The sequence below is a fragment of the Pantherophis guttatus genome, chromosome 4 (genome assembly GCF_059756535.1).
Source record: "Pantherophis guttatus breed Tessera chromosome 4, ASM5975653v1, whole genome shotgun sequence".
NCBI classification, from domain to species: domain Eukaryota; kingdom Metazoa; phylum Chordata; class Lepidosauria; order Squamata; family Colubridae; genus Pantherophis; species Pantherophis guttatus.
Window position 1 is genome coordinate 121,491,491 of NC_142066.1, and position 23,644 is coordinate 121,515,134.

The 23,644-nt window shown below is 39.9% G+C and overlaps 1 protein-coding gene across 2 annotated transcripts in view; it reads left to right on the plus strand.

The window, feature by feature from the left end:
• Positions 1–19,062, plus strand: part of MACC1 (MET transcriptional regulator MACC1) — a 37,069-nt gene extending 18,007 nt beyond the window's left edge. For both annotated transcript variants that reach the window (XM_034402608.3, XM_060685689.2), the window contains exons 3-5: positions 1,855–3,902; positions 13,304–13,492; positions 17,077–19,062. In XM_034402608.3, coding sequence (XP_034258499.1) covers positions 1,855–3,902; positions 13,304–13,492; positions 17,077–17,289 — 2,450 coding nt within the window. In that variant the 3' untranslated portion in view covers positions 17,290–19,062. The remainder of the gene's footprint in view (positions 1–1,854; positions 3,903–13,303; positions 13,493–17,076) is intronic.
• The last annotated feature ends 4,582 nt before the right edge of the window (positions 19,063–23,644 follow it).

A 23,644-nucleotide genomic window follows, 5' to 3' on the forward strand; every position in this document is an offset into this window, starting at 1 on the left:
ACTTTGGTTTTATAATTTCAAAATTTGGAATCTTTCTATGAAGTCAGTTAATATGGGTAGTTGTGAGGAATATTGCATGCCTAATCAACCTATGGCAAATCTTGCTCTGCTAACACTTCCATTATTTCTGTGTCAGGTTCTTCTGCAGAAATTCATGAGAGGGGTAGAAGTCAACATTCCATTATATAGAATAAAATATTAAGCAATGACAGTTTCAGTGAGTTATTTTGCTTCTCCATTCCAAAGTCAACAAAGCAAGTAACATGATCACAAACTCTGCTTTCTGAAAAAAATCACGAATTCATAAGATTATATGTCTTAATAGGACACCCCCCTCCCTGCAAGAGAAGAATAGCAAATTGAGAATAGATGATATCTGTAAACCTTCTCTAGAAATCCCAAGACAAAAACTAAATTCAAGTTAGGCCCTGTCATGTATCTTACAGGACATAGCAATTTAAGTTAGATGCATGACTATAAAAAAAACAACAACAGTGAAATTATGTGCTGGTATTATTAGTACTATCTCACCATGAGTAATATATATCCCAAGGGCTACAACAGTGCATTTTAATACTAACCTAGAGCTTTGCTTAGTGGAACCTGATCAAATAAACTGTTACGCATGTTAAGGAATTCGCAGAGCAACCCTTGAGTAGCAAGGGTGTGCACATGAAAGCGTTTGAGAGTAGTTACGAATAAACACACAGCCAACACACAGATACACACAGATACACTGAGTGTGTTTACTTTCAGGAAATAGTAAGGCACAGTCCAATAAACAGTCCAGGTCATACAAGTATAAAGCAGTAGATAGTAAAACAATAGTCCAGGGATAATCCAATAACAAAGCCTTCTTACCAGTCGTCATAGTCATACACATTAACAGTTGCAAACAGTAGCAAAAACACAGAAAATAGCAGTAATGAGCAGTAAAAATCAGCAATGAGCACCAAAGAGCAATCAAGAGAGCCTGGATAGCTCAACAGACAGAGCACTGTAATTTAACACCAGCTGTCTGCAATTAAAGTAAGATCGAATCTCACCAGGCTCAAGGTTGACTCAGCCTTCCATCCTTTCTAAGGTAGGTAAACTGAGGACCCAGTTTGTGGGGGCAATAAGCTGACTTTGTATAAATATACAAAAGTATGAAGGCTATTGCTTAACGCACTGTAAGCCGCCCTGAGTCTTCGGAGAAGGGCGGCATATAAATCAAATAAAAATAAATAAAAAAGAGAGACAAACCAGGTTTCTAGCTCCCTCTTAAGGACATTGGCTACAGAGCTAACCAATCAGGACACAGTATGATGCAATACAGCAACACAGCAGTCTTAAAGCTATATTTATGGTTTATATATTGCCAACCCAACAAGTTAGTAATAATCATTTCCTAACAACGCATTAGGATAGATAACACCCATCAGTATTCATAGACTGTCTCATTGATCATTGAAGAAGCTTGAAGCCTACTCTAATTTGAAGAAGATATCAATTTTATCCTAAAAATATTAACCATTTATTCTAATTTAGTCCAAATTTAGGGAATTTTACTCCTAGGAAAACATAGAACTACATTCTATACTTGCTCAATTGTTATTTCACAGACAGTCTGGGAGTAGTAAATTCTTTCAAAATAACTACTGAACAATGGCCACACTACATTTAGTGTTTTTGTATTTAAAATTTAAATAGAACCTTAAGAAAATCATAATTTTCCAGATGGACACAGAAATTCTTAATTAAAAATAACTTAGGTGGATAAATGTATACTTGTTTTCTTTCACTTTATTCTAGTTATATTTAAATAAATTGAGAATTTACGTTTTTCTTTTTCTCTCTCATCCCAAAAAACAGACAATAAGGAAAATGAATTGCATCTTAAATCACACTGGACTGGAGAATTTAAGCAAGATGCCCCTGGTGGATTTAAGACAAATCCATTTTGGAAGGAACTGTCAGCATCTAATCCATTTTTAGATGACATAGCTGAATCATGCAACAAAGAAAAAAACAATAGACGGGTATCTATCTTGAAAGAAGATCCAGATTTATTTTTTAAAGATTCAAATGGTAGGGATTCTGCTGCTTCATCAGGAGATGAATTAAATATCGAATATCTCTTTTGTCGCAAATCTTCTAAAAGATCTGCAAAGTCTAGGAGTGTTTCAGATCTTTTGGATATTATAGATGTAAGGTGTGAATTTTCTAATACAGAACCACCTAATTATATCCTACCTCCAGAAAGTGAAGCATTTCAGAATCAACGTGAGGCCTATAAGACAGCTTGGTTGAATCAACGACAACTGGCCCGATCTTGCCTGGATTTGAATGTGATAAATCAGGGTCCTGGATGGGCACAGACCCAATCTATAGAAACCCATATAGTCTGCAAAGTGAATTATGAAGGTGGTTCAGTGCAGCTTCCTGACTCAGATATTGCTGTTCATTTCCCTGAAAGTCATGTGGCACTTGGAGAATTCCAAGAAGTTGGCCTGCAGGCAATCCTTGATTCTCCACCATCACTAAATGATGAATTTTCAACCACCTTGACCCCTTTGATTGAACTTACCTTGAGCAACCTTAATACTACTGAAGCTATTTTACTAGAGATGAAAATTGCAGCTGAAATAAAAAAGGATCCTTTTAGTCAGGTAATGACTGAAATTGTTTGTCTGTGTAGTTGCAATAAGGAAGGGCCATTTGAAAAAATACACAATTGTTACATTTATAAAGATACTGTACAAGTGAAACTAACAGACCTTAGTCACTTGATGTATATCGTTGTCGTAGCTCAAACAAACACAGTTAATTCTCATGTAAGTGTTTGGGAATATATACACAGAAAACTTTCAGTTGGGATTTATGGACCAAAACATATCCATCCCTCTTTCACTGTTGTGTTTGCTTTGTTTGATCACAACTATGTTCCTGAGAAACTAACAGTATGTGACATTAAAAGGGGAGGAAAGAGTTTGCCCCCAGTTATTTTCCAGCTATGGGGGAAGCACACATTTGTACTGGAGAAACCACAAGACCTCAGCATTTCTGTTGTCTCCTGTGACCCAGATTTTGAAGTGAAGAAAGAAGAACAAAGGAAAGAAATTAAAGAAGAAAAATTGAAAGGAGGTGGTGGAGTAATTCACCGACATTTTCCATTTTCTATAATCTGCAGTAGGAAAATACATATTTTTGTCTTCCGTGTTCAAATCAAAGCCCCAGAAAATAACCTGGCATGCCAGTTTTACATTACAACACCTGAACCACCTCCTAAGTTATTAATGGGCGTAACTAACAAGCCAAACCGAATTGAAAAACGCAAGGAAATAAAATCTGCGCCATTATTATTATTGCCCACCATAAAATATCCTACCTTTCAAGACAAAGTTTTAAATATTACCCGCTATGGTACAGCACTCAAAACAGTGTTACGCCAAAGTAAAATTGATTATTTACTAGAATATTTTAAAGGCGATACAATAGGAATACTTGGAGAAGATAAGGTCAAAGCCATTGGACAAACAAAAATTAAAGAATGGTATGTAGGAGTTCTCAGAAGAAAAATTGGCCTTGTACACTGCAAAAATATCAAAGTGATAACTGAAAACCAAACTATTGATGTTGAGGATAGTGAAATCATGACCAGTAGCCTCCTTGAACAGATTGCATTGCCTTTTAAAAAATTGACTTACATCTATTCAACAATCTTATCCACAGTATCAGAGAACCTAAATGATTGGAAAGCTTTGGCTGATGCTCTTCAATTTTCAGATTTGTCCCGGTATGATTTAACTGCATTACAAGTTGAAAAAGAGTCTGAAAAAGTAGCGTATATTATGAAGAAACTGAAAGAAATTTGCCATACTCAGAAAAGCACAAGACGATTCCTATATGAACTCTCTGTGGTAAGTACTACTGGGATGGGCTGTCAGATGAGAAGAAGCAAATAAGATGTAAGTCTTTAACGAGACTTCTTATGATATTGGCCTTCCTATTGTACCTCAGAGCCTGTAAGTTGATAGTAATGATGGTTTTAAAATTGAAAGATTGTCTTGGATGCAACATAAAAGAGTCTTCTGGCTTGGTACTTCATTTTTACCATCTAGGTTTATAGGTTTGTTTGGATTATAATGAAGTAGTTTAAACAAAGCTGAATGTGAACATACTAGTATTTTGAAACTCTTGTCTTTTTAACCCCCCTTTCCTCTTTCCTCCAATGCACACATTCACATCCAGCATTAAATCAAATTGGACTTACTGCTAAACAGGTGATGATAATGGTTTGTTGCCCATTATCACCATTCATCATATGGTGAATGTAGCACCTTCTTGCAGTGGCTTAAAACAGCTGTGTTGTACAATCCCAGGAAAAGAAATAGGTACTATAAATAGCTATAGGCAGGTACTGAGTTCGCACTTCAATATATTTTGGACTCATGGTCACTGCCTAGTTGGACTATTACAAAACACTCTGCAACAGCCTTAAAGATCACCCAGAAGTTACAGGTGGTCCAGAATGAGGTGGCATGTTTCCATAGATCTGCCCAGCTCTATGTCGTGAGCTGCACTGACTCCCAGTTTTTTTCCTGGTGCAATTTAAGCAGCTGGCGAAAACCCTGCAGGGCATGGGACCAGGTTATCTGTAGGTTCCATTACCTCAGGCTATTTGCTCATTACCAAGATCAGTTAGGGTAGGCATATTTAAGGTCCCCTCACTGAACTGTTCCCATCTACTGTGCTTTTTCTGTAATACAGTAGTCCTTTTTAGCAGGCTGTAAAGAGCTGTTTGTTTTCCCAAACAGTGAAGTAGGGTGAAGTTTGAACTGAAAGATGGTAGTGTTGGCAAGTTCAAGGAAATTTGCTTTTTGCCTTTATTTTTTGCTTTTATAGTGTCCATAATGTTTGGTTTTAGGTATCTGTTATCAACTATCCAGAGTTGCGTTTCTTAAGGTGATGGCCACACAAATCTTATATCAATTACCCATCTCATTGCACCTGTTACCCCACCAGAACATTAAATGTATCAAATGGCTATCAAAAGTATATTCACTAAAATTCCCCCCTTTTTTACACTGTAGTTTAGTTTTGGTTTCTTCTTTCTTTGAACTTTTCTCTCTTTTCTTTTTGATACTGGATGGGGATTTCACCTGTCAAATTCCAATATTAACTATTCCGTTACATTTCAGTACATAAGGCATCTCCTTAACCTAATGTGTTGGACCATGTCTTCTTTTTTCTATTTTTGCATTTGCTTGAAGAGTAGGGGTGCCAGAGCAAATTTAACACTTTTCTTTTTGAGTGGGTGAATAGAATTGTTATCTATATTCAAGCACAGTTATTTCCTATTTCGTACATCTTTGGAGCTATGAATGAGCTAACTAAGGATTCTCTTCCATCACTTATAGGATAGAGCCAGAAAATGAAAGAAACTTCTTGTTATCCTTTTCTCTATTCCTTTAGTTCATAATCAGTTCTTTTGTTCTGCTCCTATCAACTGGTTTACAAAATGGTTTACATATACAACCATTGAATTTACCTTTGCAGTGTAAGACATTTTTTTGAAATTCTTAACCTACTAGTCCCAGGGTGTCAAACTCTATTTAATTGAGGGCCGCATTAGAGTTGTGTTGGACCTCGGGGGGTAGGGAGTATGGCTGGGGGAGCATGGCCAGCTCAATGTCACTCATCAAGGTTTCGTTTTTGGCTGCGACAGCCTCCTGCAGCCTTCTGCCAGTGAAATCAGAGCCATAGAGGCTCCCTTTTCGCTGGCAAAGGCCGAAGGAGGTCATCGTGGCCAAATATGGAGCCCGTGTGGGCCACATGTTCCCCCCCTGATCTTCATTTTCACTGGCAGCTGAAAACAGAACCTGGGAGGGCCATGCTCAGCTCTCTCCACCTCCTTTTTCGCTGGCAGAGACACCGTGGGCCAGTCCTTCGCTGTTTCCAGGGCAGCCCCATGGGCCACATCTAAGCACCATGCAAGCTGAATCTGGCCCGCAGGCCTTGAGTTTGACACCCCTATACTAGTATCAGGTGGGCTGCTGCCGATTTGGATTGGTTCAGGGAAACTGGTTATGATTCTGAGTAGTTCGGCGAACCAGCAAATTCCACCACTGGCTGGCCGTGCCTGCCCCGCCCTATCTCGTCTTGCCCACCTTGGCTGATGGCTAGAGTCACACCCAGCTACACTCTGCCTCCTTCGCGCGCTCTCTTGCCCAGACCACGCTGCCCAGCTGATCTCTGCGCCTTGGCTGCTTCCCTACCTTCGCCACGGCTAACATAATGGCTACGTGGCCCAGCTTATCTCTGCACCTTGCCCACTTTGCTCATCGCGGCTGCCCATGAAGGTAAGGTGCCAGTTCCCGTCACTGGCTTCTTCCCCCATGAGCACTTCTTTCTTTGTCCAGCAATCTTACCTTCCTCCCATGGCTGGTGGCAGAGGGGAAGCTGAGCCAATGCTGAGCCGTCGTCACTCGGCTCCCCCCCATCCCACAACTCGCCCTCTGCCCGGATTCTCTGCAGCTGCTGGGCCTCGCCTGCCTCCAGCTTCTGGGGCTCGCCTGCGGGGGCTGATCAGGAAGCATGAGGCTATGTGGCCCGCATCACCCCTCTGCCAGCTGTTCCTGGCCTTCCCTTGCCGGCCTGCACACTTTGGACGATGTGGGTTGGGGGAAAGCTGAGCGGTCACAGTTGCAGCCAGCCGGGAAAACCACTGCTGCCCAGCCCAAAGTTGCTGACTGGTGTGGCAAGGCTGCAGCACACGCCTCGCTTGAAGTTCCCAACCCTTTGTTTGAAAATCTCCCCAAAACAGAGAAGGAAGGAAGTCCCGCCCCCGGCCCCACGTTGCCCAGAAGCCTTGTCTGCTGGACTTTCCGGGCAACGTGGAGCTGGGTACAATGCTATGATCGTCCCTTCATGCCTGGTCTCTGGGAGACTGGCGAGGAGCGCCTGGTGGGCTCAGGCTTTTTCCTCAGGAAGGAAAGACCACTCACTGTTTCCCTCTACAACCGGCCTTGGAAGAGCCCACCCTCACAATTGGACTCTCTTTCTTTCAATACTCGTGCGGGGAACCCAGGGTTGGAGCAGCAGCAATGGTTTGGAGCTTGTTAAAGAGAACTGCTCTGCCCCAGCCATGCATTTTCCAGGGCTGCTTGGAGTGAAAAGCATGCAATATATTGCCGCTAAGCTCTTCCAGGGTTCCTTGCACGAGCACTGGAAGAAAATTGGCTGATGGTCGGCTGCAGCCAGGCTCCAGGCTTGAAGCAGCAGCAGACAGAATTCAGGGTGCACAATTTACTTCTCAAGCTCCCAGTGCCCAAACCGGCGAGCTGGAAGAGAGATTCTCCATCTCGTGCAGTTAGTAGGTATGGACCGAGTGGGTTTTTTCCCCCACCTCCCCATCCCGATAGAGCACAACGTAGACAGTCCAGTCAAAGCAAAAAATGACTTTCGAAATTACAAATTTGAATCTAATCAAGGTTGTTCATATAATCCTAATACCTTGATTGCTCTGTAAAAGAAAGCAGTAAAAATAATTCTTCTAGATTTTTCTTCTGAAATATCTTTAATTTATATACAGGTAGTCCTTGACTTAATGATTGCAGTTGAGCCCAATTTGCACTGTTAAGTGAGACGTTAAGAGAATCTTGCCTCATTTGACAGCATTTCTTGCCTCAGTTGTTAAGTGAATCACTGCAGTTCATAAGTTAGTAACCTGATTGTTAAGTGAATCTGGCTTCCCCATTGACTTTGCTTGTCAGAAGGTCGGTCGCAAAAGATGATCACATGATCTTGGCACATAGCAACGGTCATAAATAATGAACAATATGACAACCATCTGAAATTTGATCACGTGACCATGGGGGTTGCTGGAATGATTGCAACTGTAAAAAGTGGTCATAAATCACTTTTTTCAGTGCCGTTGTAACTTTGAACAGTCACTAAACAAACTCTTGTAAGTTGTGGACTACCTTTACATCCTTTGAATTCAGGAATCCTTACTCCTGGCAGATTTCTTGGCAACATTTTCAGAAGTGGTTGCCATTGCTACCTACTTCCTAGGGCTGAGAGTAAGTGACTGGCCCAGAGGTACCAACTGGCTTCATGTGTGAAGTGCCAGGACTAGGATTCGTGGTCTCCTAGTTTCTAGGCTGGTGCCTTAAACCACCACACCAAACTGGCTTTCAAGTTAGATGAATAAAAAGTATCAGTTGTATAAAAAAATCTTCCTGGAACATATTTTGAGAACTGACCTAAAGTCAAATATGATTTGATTTTGCACCTTTAATCACAAAATTAAGATGACGTGCAGAAGTAGTTGGAACATCTGCAATCTGGAGTTGCACAGATGTTTTGAACTACAACTTCGTTTTGCCCCATAGATTTTCCGCGTTTGTTGAATTTTATGGAACCTGATAGTTTAAAAAGCCTTGGAACATAAATGGAGGATTTTGTCTATTTCTAATGTCTCATCTGAATGTAACACATGTTATAGAATAGTTTTGCTTTGAATTCTGTGGAAAAAAAATATGGATTAAAGTATTTTCCAATACTATAATCATCTTCATCCTCACCATCATAATAACAAAGACTCACCGGATATTTTCTTTCAAAAAGGTTGTGTACTTTTCTGTTTTCTCCTTTATTTAAATCCATTTTAATTATAATCAGGAAAAATCTCTGCATGTCTTGTGCCATTGTCAGATTTTAATATCATTAATACAGATATTAGAATTATATGTATCTTTAGAAAAATTGGGGTTTTGTAATATCCCTAATAAATATTTTATAACTATAAGAGAGACAGAAGGAAAAAATCAGGAAGGCAGGAAGAAGAAATGAAGAATGCCAAGTTTTACAATAGAGATAAAAAAAAACCTTTTTCTTGTTTCTGTGTCACAGTGCTTGTTAGCAAAGTTACAAAAGCCATATAGCTTAAAAGTAACAAGCATGGCTTTTCTCATTGTCAAGGGATACCTAAGGAATTCTCATTAATTCTCTAGAGTTATAAGCAATCGCTTACAGAAAAAACATTCTATCTCTTCTTTCATAACTTTCTTTAAGAATATGTCATCCTTTTAAATTAGATAGATGAACAATAAAGCCAAATCATATTTGTTTTAAAAATGGCAGTATTTTAAAATATGAGTACATTTGTAATAAACATCACGGGGGATGTTTTCATATCATAGTTGGCAAGGTTCAATTGCTCCTACTTTTTCTCTTAACCCATAGGAATGGATAAATAGAACACAGTCATGGCATACAAGCCATGATCCATGGCGTCTGCCAAACAAAATGTGACATGGAGTATAAACCATGATATCCAACTCTGTTTGGAGGACAGACCTGGGAATTTAGATGCAAACAGTACAGTAAACTACGAAAATACCTTCCCAATCTGTTTACCCAATCCTGAGGTCAATAGGAACCAAGCAAAGTAGCAAAGTCAATTTGGTCAAGGTGTTGGACTGGGAGAGGGAAGATTCAGATTGAAGTCAGCCTCAAGCCACATAACCTCACTTTATTACTTAGAACTTCTTTGGGGGAAACGGTACATAGAGTACACAGTTCTCTCTGCACATGTGTGGATAATATAAATCTAACACAAAAATGTATTTTAATGAATCATAAGGCATGAGTTAAATCTATGTAACTAACTGCTATTTTCTGTGTTAATGGAGTAAGTAATGTTGGAAATCACTTGGTTGGGTCTTTCCAATATGTCCAGAAAGTGGAGAGAGAGAGAAACAAACCCAAAATTAATAAATAATATGGGGGAAATGACTATTTTATACAGTAAAAAGATACAATTCTTCCTCAGTTGTTTATTTATTTATTTTATTTTATTTAACTTATATGCCGCCCTATCTCCAATGGACTCAGGGCGGCTCACAACAATAAAATCCACAATAACCACAGTACAAAGTTAAAATACCTAATTAAACCAGATAAAAGTTAAAAACCCATATAAAACCCCATCAGTCCAGGCTGGGAGACTTGAATAATCAAGTTTTTAATTTGCGGCGGAAAGTGCGAAGGTCAGGGGCCAGCCAGAGCCCCAAGGGGAGGTGATTCCAGAGAGTGGGCGCGCCCACAGAGAAGTCTCTACCCCTGGGGGCCGCCAGCTGACATTGTCTAGCCGACGGTACCCTGAGCAGGCCCTCGCTATTGGCGCGAACTGGGCGATGGGAAGTTGTTGCTGGCTGCAGGTGGTCCACCAAATATCCTGGGCCTAAGCCATGTAGGGCTTTATAGGTCATCACCAGCACCTTGAATCTTACCCAGAGGGCAACTGGCAACCAATGCAAGTCACGCAGGAGATGTGTTACATGGAGTATCGGGATTCTCCCATCACAACCCGCGCGGCTGCATTTTGTACCAGCTGAAGCCTCCTCAAGGGCAGCCCCATGTAGAGAGCGTTACAGTAGTCAATACGGGAGGTGACTAGCGCATAGTAACTGTGTGTAGGGCATCTCGGTCCAAGTAGGGGCGCAACTGGCGCACCAGACGGATCTGGGCGTATGCCCCCTTGGTCACAGTCATTATATGGTCTTCTAAACTGAACCGTGAGTCCAGGAGGACACCCAAGTTGTGTGCCCTGTCTACAGGGGGTAAAACACTATACCCACTATAGCCAATGATGGAACCTCTCCTTTGGACCGAGATGCCGGTACCCACAGCCACTCGGTCTTGGCAGGGTTGAGCCGAAGCCTGTTCCTTTCCATCCAGACCCGTACCGCTTCCAGGCATCGGGCCATCACGTCGAGGGCATCACTGGGTTGGTTTGGGGTGGATATAAAGGGTTGAGTATCATCAGCGCACTGGTGGTACCTCACCCCGAAACCACGGATGATCTCCCCCAGCATTTTCATATAGATGTTAAACAGAAGGGGCGAGAGAACCGACTCTTGGGGCACCCCACAACTGAGGGGCCTCAAGGTCGATCTCTGCCCCCTGCCAACACCGCTTGGGTTCGACCCGAGAGTAGGAGGAGAACCACCATAAAACGGTGCCTCCCACTCCCAGCCCCTCGAGGCACCGCAGCAAGATACCATGGTTGATGGTATCGAAGGCCGCCGAAAGATCTAATAGGACCAGAACAGAGGAATAACCTCTGTCCCGAGCCCTCCAGAGATCATCCACCAGCATGACAAATGCCGTCTCCGTGCTGAAACCCAATTGGTACAGGTCGAGATAATCCGCTTCATCCAGGGCCAGCGGGAGCTGACGTGTCACCACACTCTCGACAACCTTTGCTAGAAAGCGGAGGTTGGAGACAGGACAAAAATGACTCAAAACAGCTGGATCCAAGGCCGGCTTCTTGAGGAGGGGCCTCACCACCGTGTGTCAAGGCGGCCGGAAAGCTTCCCTCCCCCAAGGAAGCCGTTATCACTGCCTGGATCCAACCGCGTGTCACCTCCCGAGCTGAGTAAACCAGCCAGGAGGGGCATGGGTCCAGCACAAAAATGGCTTCCCCAAGATCCTGTCCACCTCCTCTGGGGTAACAGGATCTAACTCTTCCCAAAGCACAGGACCCGCTGCCTCCTCACCGTCTGATTCTGTCCAGTCAGAGTCCAAGCCATCCCGAATCTGAGCGATCTTGTCCAACAGGTGCTGGCTAAACTCCTCGGCTCGCCCTCGCAGAGGGTCTTCCCTCACCCTCTGATTCAAGAGAGAGTGGAACACCATGAACAGGGCAGCTGGGCGATTCTCTGTGGACGCAATGACATCGGCTAAGTAGCGACACTTTGCCGTCACCAACTCCACCAGGTAGGCCCGTGTGGCTGACCTTAGCTGGGACCGGTCAGATTCGGAATGACTGGCTCTCCAATGGCTCTCTAGGCCTCTCCGAGTCCATCAGGTGCCTGGAGCGGAACCAGATGGTCAGCTCCACCTCCCAGCGAGGAGGGGTGGCATACTGGAAACCCAGCCGGAGGAGATAGTGATCGGTCCATGACGGGATAAATGGAAGGCAATCCCTCACCGAATTCCACCACCACTACTCCGAGACAAAAACAAGATTGGGCGTGTGGCTCCTCTCATGTGTCGGGCCCGGAATAATCTGAGTCAGGTCCATAGCTGCCATGAAGGCCATGAACTCCTGAGCCATCCCAGACGCCCCGCCCAGGGATGGCAGATTGAAGTCCCCCAGAACAATGAGTCGGGAAACTCTACCACCAGCCCCGATAGGATGTTGAATAGCCCAGGCAGGGCTGTTGATACGCAGCTGGGAGACAGGTACGCAGTCAACAAGCCCAACTGTCCATGCGGGCCCCACTTCATGAGGAGGGTCTCATACCCGTCTATCTTAGGAGCAGTGACCTCCCACGGACTAAGAGTCTCCCTAATAACAACCGCCACCCCCTCCCCTACCCTGGGCCCTTGGCTGGTGCAGCACCCGGAAGCCTGGTGGGCAAAGTTCAGTCAGAGGGACACTCCCTCTGACCCCAACCAGGTTTCCGTAATGCAAGCCAGGTCTGCGTTTTTCTCCTCAATCAAATCACGAATGAGAGGAGCTTTGTTGACCACAGACCTGGCATTAAAGTAAAACAGCCTGAGCCCAGTAATCCTATCTCTCAAACCCCCAGGGGGTCGGATAGAACCAGGAGGGTCGGAACATGCCACCGCTCGAAGATAGTGGGGGCGGGCTCCCGAAATCCGATATGGCCCTCCATTCATCCACCTGCAACCATTCCCAATCGCAACTGGAATCAAAGATCCCACCCTCACCTCTGGGGCACCCGGACGTCCCCACACCTCACCAAGACCACCGCCCCCACATAACCTGGATTGCCATCGGCCCGGCAGGGCCCCCCCAGCCACCCGCTGGATATCAGAACCCACCCCCCTCCCTAGTCCCCTTAAAAATCTAGCTAGAAAACAATGTAACACCCCCTTATTAAAACCCTTAAAATCCTCATGCCACCTCTTGGGATCCCAGGACCCGTCATTAAGGTAGATCTTCGCCAGGCCAACAGGCCACTTCCAGGACGGGGGGGCATCCCTCAGAACAACCAAATCCATTCTTGCATATGCTCGTAAAACCATCCTTAAACATAGAGGCATGGGATCGTCCATGGTGAATGGGATATATCAAGATGGTCCATCCCTGGAGACAGGAACCTCCATTCCCAGGCGTCCTCCCATGACACTTGGGAACGATAGATGTTAATCCTCACCGCCCTCTCACTGCAGTTCCACATAACTTGGAAGTTATGCTTCCAAGCAGTTACATTATAATTGTACTATAATTATTTGTTATTAAAAATTGTTTAAAACATAACCATCACATTTGTGCTTCCAGGCACTTTTAAAGCTAGACTGTCAAGGATTAGTAGCCCGTATTACCCAGGATACAGTTATTTTTACTGCGGCAGTAAAACTTGGGAAGAACTGGAGAGAGTTGGCAGAAAAATTAGCACGACTTACAAAACAACAAATTGATGCTTATGAAACTCCCCATCATGGCAAAAATGGAGAAGTTGCTCCAGAGGTAAGTCTCACAATATTTCTCTTGTATTCATTTGCTACAAAAGGTACAATCCATGTTTAAACTGAACATTGTCACTGTAAGACAGTGTTTCCCAAACTTGGCTATTTTAAGATGCATGGACTTCAACTCCCAGAATTCCCCAGCCAGTATGCCTGGTTGAGGAATTCTGGGAGTTGAAGTCCATACATCTTCAAAGGGTCAAGTTTGGGAAACACTGCTGTAAGAGAAACTTGAGAGAAGGAGTCAACATTCCATGGTAAATTCACAGGTTTCTTTGATCCCTTTATTACAGTATCTACAATACAGTAAATTTTTAGTCTCATTATTAATAGTATCTGTGTTTAAATAAAAACAAGAGTTGAAAAGAGATAAAAACTGTCCAGCACTTTTGATAGAGGTAAGAGAGTACATTGTGTATACAGTGAGCATAACCTTTCTCTCAGACTGCTTTTCTTTAATCTTAAACAGCTATTGAATACTCCTGAATTATTACTTCAGAAATTACTAGGCAATCCATGACCTGTTTGGTCATCCTTTCAAAGATATTTCCCTTTCTAAAGGGAAATATCAAACAAAGAAAAACAAAGAAATACAAAGACTATAAGTGGGCAAAAAAGTAGTGGGAACCAGAGTGACTTCAGATTTCCTGCTGGCTTCTCCATTGACCCTATTTGTGGGAAGCTGGCATGGAGTACCAGAAATCATGACCATGTGACTGTAGTTAATTGTGGTGAAACTGCACTGGCCACAATTTTATGATTAAAAGTGTTGAGGAAGATCCTTGAAATTTCAGTTACACAGGACTAATATGTCCTGGCTTTTGTACACATTCTTTAACTTAATGAATTTGAGGTACCTTGATTCAAGAAATGTTGCACTATGATGTACTGCCTGGCCTAATTGAAGGTTACAAACAGACAAAAGAGTTTTAATGCTTTTTAGATAACATGATTTAGAATGCTGTTGTTCATTACCCTGATTGAAGGGATTGACCTAACCTATACAAGTTCTAGGTGGCTGACAAAATGGATGATTTAAGTAACATTGGTTAAATTTCAACAATAGAACTATTTTTAATTTTGAGAACCCAGTTATTTTTCTTCTTTTTCCTCCGGGGAAAATCTCTCTCCTCATTTAATTCTTAGAATATAGTGTATTATTTCTTCTCTTTACAGTTTTCTATATCTGTAGAAACTCTTGAAATTCTTCAGCTTTAGTATAAATTTAAGATAATTCTTAGCATTCAAACTTTTACTATGGTAAATCTTTTTGTTTAAATCATAGAGTTGAGGTGGCATGTAAATATTGAATCCAATCTTTTGCTCTGTGATGGAAATTAAAGCATCAGTGACAGATACACTTTAAATTGTAATAATGCATAAATAAATAAAAAATTCAGTTCCTGGTTTGCTTGGATCCAGATTAAAGCTGGACTTTCATATTAAATATGTATTTATACTGAACTGAATCTTAAACTGTCAGTTTCTGCAGGTATAATATCTGCATAATTCTGTTATTTGAATCAATATGTAAAAAGCATTATGGTTTAATTTTAAGAATGCATGAAGTTGTTATGTGTACATTCTACCCACTTTCCACTGATAATCATTTCATACCATTGGTCATTGTAGCTACCAATAAACCATTATTCTGTCTAAAGCTAGAGCTGTCCTTAGTATAATATTATGTATGAAGAATTTTTATTTTGTATCTGTTATATTTTTAATGAAGTTTATCTAAAGTAATAACAATTTTAAAAGGCAGTATAAAGCGAAATGCATTGAAAGACCATGAAATCATAAAAATATAAAGGATCAGCAAAAATACAAGATACTATAGGTTACCTGTGCTGTAACAAGTGGCAGGAATTGTGCATGATGCATAATGTACAATAGGGTGCACACATTGCATCCCACCACGTTGTGTTTTGATTTGGCTTTTTTGTTTTGAAATTGCAATGAATTCAGAATACATTTGCTGGCTTTAGTCAGTAGAATTAGGGATGCTGATGGGATTCTCTATGTAATGTGCTGTCTCTTCTAGCTCCCACTTTGGGTTTGTTGTATTATTTGTACTGGTTATCCCTATATTTCTAGGTCCAAATTAAAATACCACTTTGATGCTCAAAGCCCTTTTTAGGGTGGGGCCATGGTATTTGAAGGCCTGGCTATGTCTAAGGATATTCTCTCACATAGTATTTAGCTTATTGTGTGTATATATTTAAGTATGTTCTTGCCTATATTTTAGAATTTTCCAGTAGGATTATTAAACTAATTAAACCACTACAATTGGACTGCATTTTCTATTTGCTGTGCTATTTTTGTAAAAACAAAAATCCATAGTTAGTTTCCTTTCTCAAATGCTTATAGATGTTGAAATACTCCTATAACTATGTATCCTCAGTTGGGAATGGGTTCATGTGTTTGGGAATAAAGAAAATACAGTTTTGCATTGCCTGTTTCTCCCCTTTTCCACATTTGTCTTTCCTTATACGTTTTGTACTCCTGAAACTGGATCAGGGGTTCCCCCACCCCTGATTCATGGACCTGTCCATGACATGCCAGAAATCATGCCATGCAAACAAGTGAAGCCCCATCTGTGGAATGCAGGCAGCATACAAAAACAGGCCCTCCCATCTGTGGAAAAATCTCTCCACCTTACTGGTCACTGGTGCCCAAAAGGTTGGGGCCCACTTTACTATATGTTAATAGATGGGAAGAAAATAGGTGGCTAAACTAAAGATTTCTGAAAGCCAGATGAGTGGATGACAGATAAAAATCTAGTATCTTTTGTTCCATTCACTCATGGATTTTGGGTTACTCTTGTTCAAAAAAATAGTCACAGTTTTCTTTGGTGGTTCTTTTTTGCTTCTCATAATATGTAAGTTTGCATAAACAAGAATAATATCCTATTTAATGTTATATTGATACTAGTCTAGCAGATGATATTCACACTTTTTTAAGGAAGAGATTTTAATTACAGGTAACAGGTATATAAAAAAATCTATATACTACAAAGAACTGTTTTCTCAGGGTAATTTTCAAATAATTTTAAAGACTCATATAAGTTTTAAACAAAATAAAATAATTATTTCTGAGAAATGACAAAATTTGAGATATACTGTTAATTTAAAAGCGCTCTTCAAGTATGACCAAGTGAATAGCACATTAAATGGCTCAGGAGATAAAAAATTAGGTATCAAGATGAAATTGTTGCTATGTATCCCTCTCTGGGGAGCTGAAGACATATCCTGAACAGTACAACTCATTTTGGAAAACTTCTCTAATTGAATTGTGTAGGAAAATTTTAACATACATTGATCGGTGACCATATTTGGAACTAAGATGCTTTAATATCCATGATCCGTATAGTTGTAAAAAGCTTGGTTATATAACTAACTGGAATTTAGCGTAAAAGTAAGGTAGTTGATTGTGTTTTATGATATTCTGCACAGAAGTCCACATGTATTTATGAAAGTCAGAGGGCAGACACAATTCAGTATCTAACTGCAAGTGTTTGTATACAGTTTTGTCCACTTATTACTGAACTGTTTTGCATCTAAACATGATTTTGTTAAATTTCAGATGATGTGGAAACCAGCTTATGATTTTCTCTATACCTGGAGTGCTCACCATGGAGACAGTTACAGAGATATGTTGCAAGATCTGCATTTAGCTTTGGACAAAATGAAAAACCCTGTGACCAAACAATGGCGAGAAATAACTGGAGCTCTAATCCTAGTCAATTGCATGGAGGTTCTTCGGGCCAGTGCTTTCTCCATGTTGGATCAAGAATAAAATTAATTTTCAAATTTAGAAAGATATTCTATAACCAGTCTTCTTGGAATATCAAACAGGAATATTAAACAGAAACATTTTCACCAAGGAACATTTGGAATCTTTGTGAAAATTAATTCCTATAATGTATTCCTTTAGCGTGAAAAAAATTGAGTCATTGATTTTCAAGCACCACCAATTTTACCTCATTTTTATTTAAAACTATTTAGTTAGTAAACGTTTATCAAAAGAACACGATTGCTGCATGATTTGAACAGAATTCTGAAAGAGTGCAGAATACTGTATTTAGGGGAGGAAATGCAATACTGATGTTAAGAAGCAAGTTACGTTGCTAGAGAAAAAATATTTTTTCCTAGAAATTGAATCATAGAGCTCTATTGCCAATTCTATCAATAATGCATATATTTGTGTAGATATGTTGCTCTATGATAGACTTTCCAGATATGGTTATAGTTCTATATAAATATAGTTAAGACTGCAGTTCCCAGGATTCCCAGTCCCCATAATCAATTGCATAGAAAAGTGTTTCTCAGCCTTGGCAAATTTAAGTTGTGTGGATTTGAACTTTCAGCCATGCTAGCTGGGGAATTCTGAGAGTTCAAGTCTACACATCTTAAAAGTTGTCAAGTTTAAGAAACTCGGATATAGAATCAGTGAGCTTGGACACAAATTTGGGAAGGCTGCTTTATGATAATCACACTACTTCATTGTATCTATACAAATCACACTACTTCATTGAATATATTCCCTTGGACATAGTATGAACTTGGCTATTGATTTCCAATAGAAATTAGGCACTGAGCCATGTATCTCTATAAACTGACACATGATTTTCTTAATGGGAGCTAAGCATGAGATACTCTAAAGACTATATAAATTCAAGGAAGCCTTTGCTAATTCAATTACTTGCTATCTGACTGGAGAACAGGGAACTCCTTCTGTAATCGTGTACAGGTTTGTCTTGATTTAGAGCATTTAATAATACTTGTCTTTCCTTTCAACCTGCATGTGGGCTTTTTTGGGAGTGGCAGTTTATTCCTAGCAAATTGGAAACGTATCATCATATCTGTGTGGTTGTCCTATCTGCTTTTTAGCTCTACAACATTATCAGTATTGTGTAACAAGTAGTTTTCTTTTTCTTGTTCGTGGGTAGGATGATTCTTCTAATGAAAGCTGCTTATTCTCAGAGGAATCATGACATAAATGCTTGCTTTTTAAATTTGAAACCTGGGAATTCCAAAATTCATATTATATACTATTTTTTCATAGTTCTCATTAATTAATGAAAATATATTGTGACAAAAAAGTTTAAATTAATTCCTATGTTTTCAAACTAACTATTGTTTCATAAAGGCTTTTAATATGCTACGATTTACTCTTGTGTTCAGTATTTTTTATTTATGCTTGAATCTTAAATTCAAGTGAAATAAAAAAGATGGATGCCCATTAATTTATCAACGGTTGTTACATTAGTTACTATTTTTTCTTTCATGTTTAAAAATTACATAGTAGTTAGAGACTGAATTTGCCTGCCATTTCAACTAATACTGTTATGTTTGTCAAACTGTGGCTACTATTGACAATGTTAAGACCAAATGCTTTTTAAGAAAAAGGTTTCTTTTGGAATTCATAGGGCTCTTCATTATTTGCCTCTTAGCTTTTTTTTTTTATGGGAACTATTCTAAAATAAATGGAAAACTAATCTGAAATTTCAATGTATAAATGACAATTTTACCTCACTTAACATTTTATTAAAAAGAATACTGCCATTAATGTGCTAATTATGCTGTAGTACTTCTAGTCATTTTTAATATTACAAAAAGGGGGGCTTGAATTCAGCTTGGTGAATTATTGTACGTATCCATGAATGGATTCAACACTGGAAATGATTTTCTACTACATTTCTTACTAAATAGGGCTTGACCCTATTTAGTTTCTTAACTTGATAAGGTCAACCAGATTCTGTTATCTGCTACAGTATCTACCTATATGCTAGTTTATAGCAGCCCAAGATTGAACCCTGTGTTTATCTTTTTGTTGATTCAGTTGACATAGCATAGTTAATAATAGTTAAGTTAAAAATCTCTTTGTTGTATTTACATAATTAAACTTGGTTAGAGTTTGGGAGTGAGTTGGTGCCTTTTTTTTTTATTATTTGATTTATATGCTGCCCTTCTCCGGAGACTCAGGGCGGCTTACAGTGCGTTAAGCAATAGCCTTCATACTTTTGTATATTTTATACAAAGTCAGCTTATTGCCCCCATAACCTGGGTCCTCATTTTACCTACCTTAGAAAGGATGAAAGGCTGAGTCAACCTTGAGCCTAGTGAGATTTGAACTTGCAGCAATTGCAGGCAGCAATGTAAGTGGATGTTAATAACAGTGCTTTAGTTTGCTGAGCCACCAGAGCTCATTAAGAGCACCAGAGTCTTTAAGTCAGTGCTGACTCCTAGCGATTCCTTGGACCAGTCCATACAGTTTTCTAGACAAAATGTTGGAAGTGGTTTACCATTGCTTATTTTGGTTTTTAACTTTAGTTATTTTTTTTATTGCACAAACTCGGTGTTTATTTAAAAATGCAGTGTATTATGAGTATCCAGAAAACGAATTGATTTGAAATTAAGGTAAGAATGTTGTATGAATCCAATCATTGAAAAATAGAAGGGAAAATTTGAAAGATGGTGGAATAAAATGGAACAATAGGATTTTTTCCTTGCTATCTGCATTTCATGTTTTCCAAACATAATTGCTTACTATAGTCCCAAGTAACAAAGCACTTTGAGACTTAACATGGTTTGAATCTGTTGGAAATATCAAGCTACAATTCTAAATGGATTTTTTTTTAATGAAACTTATTTTGTATTTCTGGATTTTTGAAAACTAATTTGTATGACTTTGTAATATATTTACAGAACATACTTTTAAGTCAGAGGCTGAAATTCTTAAAGCAATATGGAATTATTTCTAATCTTGTTGTGCAAGCATATGGGTAATTTAAGCATTACTAGGTATTGTTATGTTGATACATGCACAAAGAATAGCAGTAACACTCATTGTAAAGTTAATATATGTACAAAGGGGGACAATCATAATTTGCTTAGCATTTTACATATTTCAAATAGTTTCACTATAGTGTACATATTCTATATAAAAGAATTGGATGATGGTTAAAGATCTTGTTGAGAAACACCTAATTTGGTGATGAAATATTATTGAAAATAAATAGCCAAAGCATTATACTTATCTAGATTAATTAAAGAGATTCTTCCATTTGTTAATGTATTACAACTGCTAATATGAGCAGCACATGATTGTGTTAATTGCTACTATGAGGAATTCCAACTATAATATTTCAAATTCTGAATGAGATGAAGATTGCACTGAAGTGTAAGAAAAGTGAACAATCCTTTCTGAAAGTATATCTTATTAAATAAAGATACAGTGTTTGAAATGTATGCTAATATTGTTCTTAGTTAATTGTTTTTTTAAAGTTTGTTTATTTTGATTGCATCGATTTGTTCCATACTGATTTTTAGTATATTGATACTATAAATAGCATCCTTTCTGGTGTATTTTTCTTCAGTTTCTCTTGTGTTGAAATATAACTGTAGGCTGCATACCAGTGCCTGCGTTGAATGCAAGGGGCTTTCTTCATTGTAAATATGCATCTGGTTGGACTGATAATGATATACTGTTTTTGAAGTTATATTATGCAGAACAGGTTTGCGATTTTTCTGAAACTTGTGCATAGCATAGCAAGCAAGTTAGTCACACTGGGCACGAAGAACAAATACATATATAGAAGTTCCAGTTCAAGAGATTACACCTTTCTAAGCACAAATATTATGTTAAAAAGATACTGGGCTCAAATAGCAAACTTCAGGAGAAAAAAATGACATATGAACTAGGAAAAATATTTTTCCCCTTCATCTTGTATAATATAAAAATGTAAACCAAAAATACCCCCTCCATCTAGATTTAATTAACTGCAGCCTGATAATGCATGATAGAGTTGGGGATTAACAACTGAAATACTGAAGTAACTTGTCACCATGGGTTGAGATCTTATCAGCTCTACATCTCTACATGGCAATCATGGCAATCTGAATGATGCCATCTCTGCCCTTGTATGCCTGGAGGCTGTAGGGATCTGAACAAGGGACCACAGATTTAGACTGAATCCTGGCAAGACTGGATTCGAGCCTCAGGATTTGAGTGTTTGCCATCCCTAATTGGACAGGGTTGCACTATCCCATGAAGATGCAGTTCGTAACCTAGTTGTTCTCTTGGACTCACATATGTTGTTCAAAGTGCAGATGGCAGTCATGACCAGGAGAGTTTATACACAGCTCTGGTTTGTGCACAAGTCCCAACCATTCCTGGATCATGACTTCCTGCACTCAGTTACTCAAGCCCTTCTTATTTCTCACCTGGATTGTTGCAATGCACTCCACATGGGGCTACCCTTAAAGTTCATTCAGAAGCTTCAGCATGTGCAAAATGCAGCAGTGAAAGCAGTCTTTGGAACCCCTAGGATGATCCATATCACAAACTTTACTGGCTATGGGTCTACTTCTGAGTGTAGTTCAAGGTGTTGGTTGTGACCTTTAAAGCCCTTAATTGCATAGGTCCAAGCTACCTGATGAACCACTCCTCTTGCGAGGACAAGTCCATCCTACTCATGCTAACAGAAAGAGCCTACTTTGGTCCCATCAGTCAAAGAACTCCCAACTATCAAATTCCAGAAGAAGAGCCTTCTCTGCTGCTGTGTCTGTCCTTTGGAACACCTTACCTTGTAAAGTAAGGTCTGCCCCTACCCTCCTATACTTCTGCAAGAGCCTGAAGACCTGGCTCTGCCAGTTTCCTGACAACCAAATGGAATTCCACACCAGAGGTACCTGCAAGATAGATGGCAGACTCCACCTTCTGTCCTTGTTCTTTGCTCTCCACCTAGCCATCTTTTTGGTTATCATATTGATGTATTCTAATTGTGTTCCTTTTTCAATGTTTATTTTATGGTTCTATTATTTTGCTTCTGTATACACTCCTTTCATTTTCTTCCTTTTTATTGTTGTAAACTGCCTATAGTAGCCCCATGGCAAAATAGGCACAAAATTTAATAAAATAAATAAACTTAGATAAAATTTACTCACCTGCGTGTTGGGAAATCTTAATGCCACTATTACAAAATCAAGGATTTTACTGTTCATTTTTGGATCACTTTTATGAGGCAAGGAAGCTTGTAAACCTGTGATGGCGAACCTATGGCATGTGTGCCCAAAGTGGCACGTGGAGCCATATCGCCTGGCACGTGTGGCATTGCCCGTTCCTCTTCTAGGTTTCTGGCGCGCATGCGCAGACAACGATCAGCTGGCCTTTGTGCCGTAAACCAGAAGAGCTGGTTTTCTGTTTTCCAGCATGAGATTGCACCGACCAGCTGATTGGCACATGTGCATGCATGGCAGTAACCGGAAGACTTGCTGGCCAGCGTGCATATGTGCGCCAAAAACCAGAAGTACCTTATCCAGCATGCGCATGCCCCCTGGGGAGGTCCTCTTGGTCGCGGCCCTGACGAGTGTTCTTGAAGTGTTCTTGAAGTGCTCCCTTTTCATTACTTGGTGCCATGTGCTCTCCCTTTTCGGTGCCGAAAAGGTTCTCCATCATTGTTATAAACAAATATAATTTACATACAATATAAATTGCCAATAAGTAAATACTTTTGTAGCATGAATACCAGTTGGAAATAAGTCATTGAAATCTATGTTAGGCTCAATCCTACATAACCATGAAGTCAATGAGAACACAATGCCTACAGACTTTATTATTTATATCCAGCTTTTAGTCAAAGCAGTGTACACATGCTTCCTGATTTTGTTCCATCTGTGGCAGTTCTTTGAAATTGGGCTGAAAGTGACTGGTCCAGAATCATTCAATGTGCTAAGTGGTCAAATAGACATTTGTACACAGTTCTCCCTGATCCAAGACTATTACAATGCAGTAGCTATGTATCCACTGAATTGCCCTGGAATGAGTGGATGGCTACAGTGCTACCATTAACTCCCATTGAAGGCTAAAGTTATCCAGAAGAATGATGAAGTGCTTTCAGTACAACATAAACTATTACTGTGGGACAGGAATATCGGCTCAGGAAGGAAATATACAAGGGTAGAAGAAGGGAGATTGTAGACATATTTCATGTTAACATGAAGTTTTCATTTTAATCAAGACAGTTTTGCTGAGCTATCATGGAATGACTTATTAAACACCAGAAGATACTATGGGAGCTTTAAGGTAGATAATCAGTTTATTTGGGGGAGAAAAGATGGAACTTCTTGCAGGAACAACACCCTTGTCC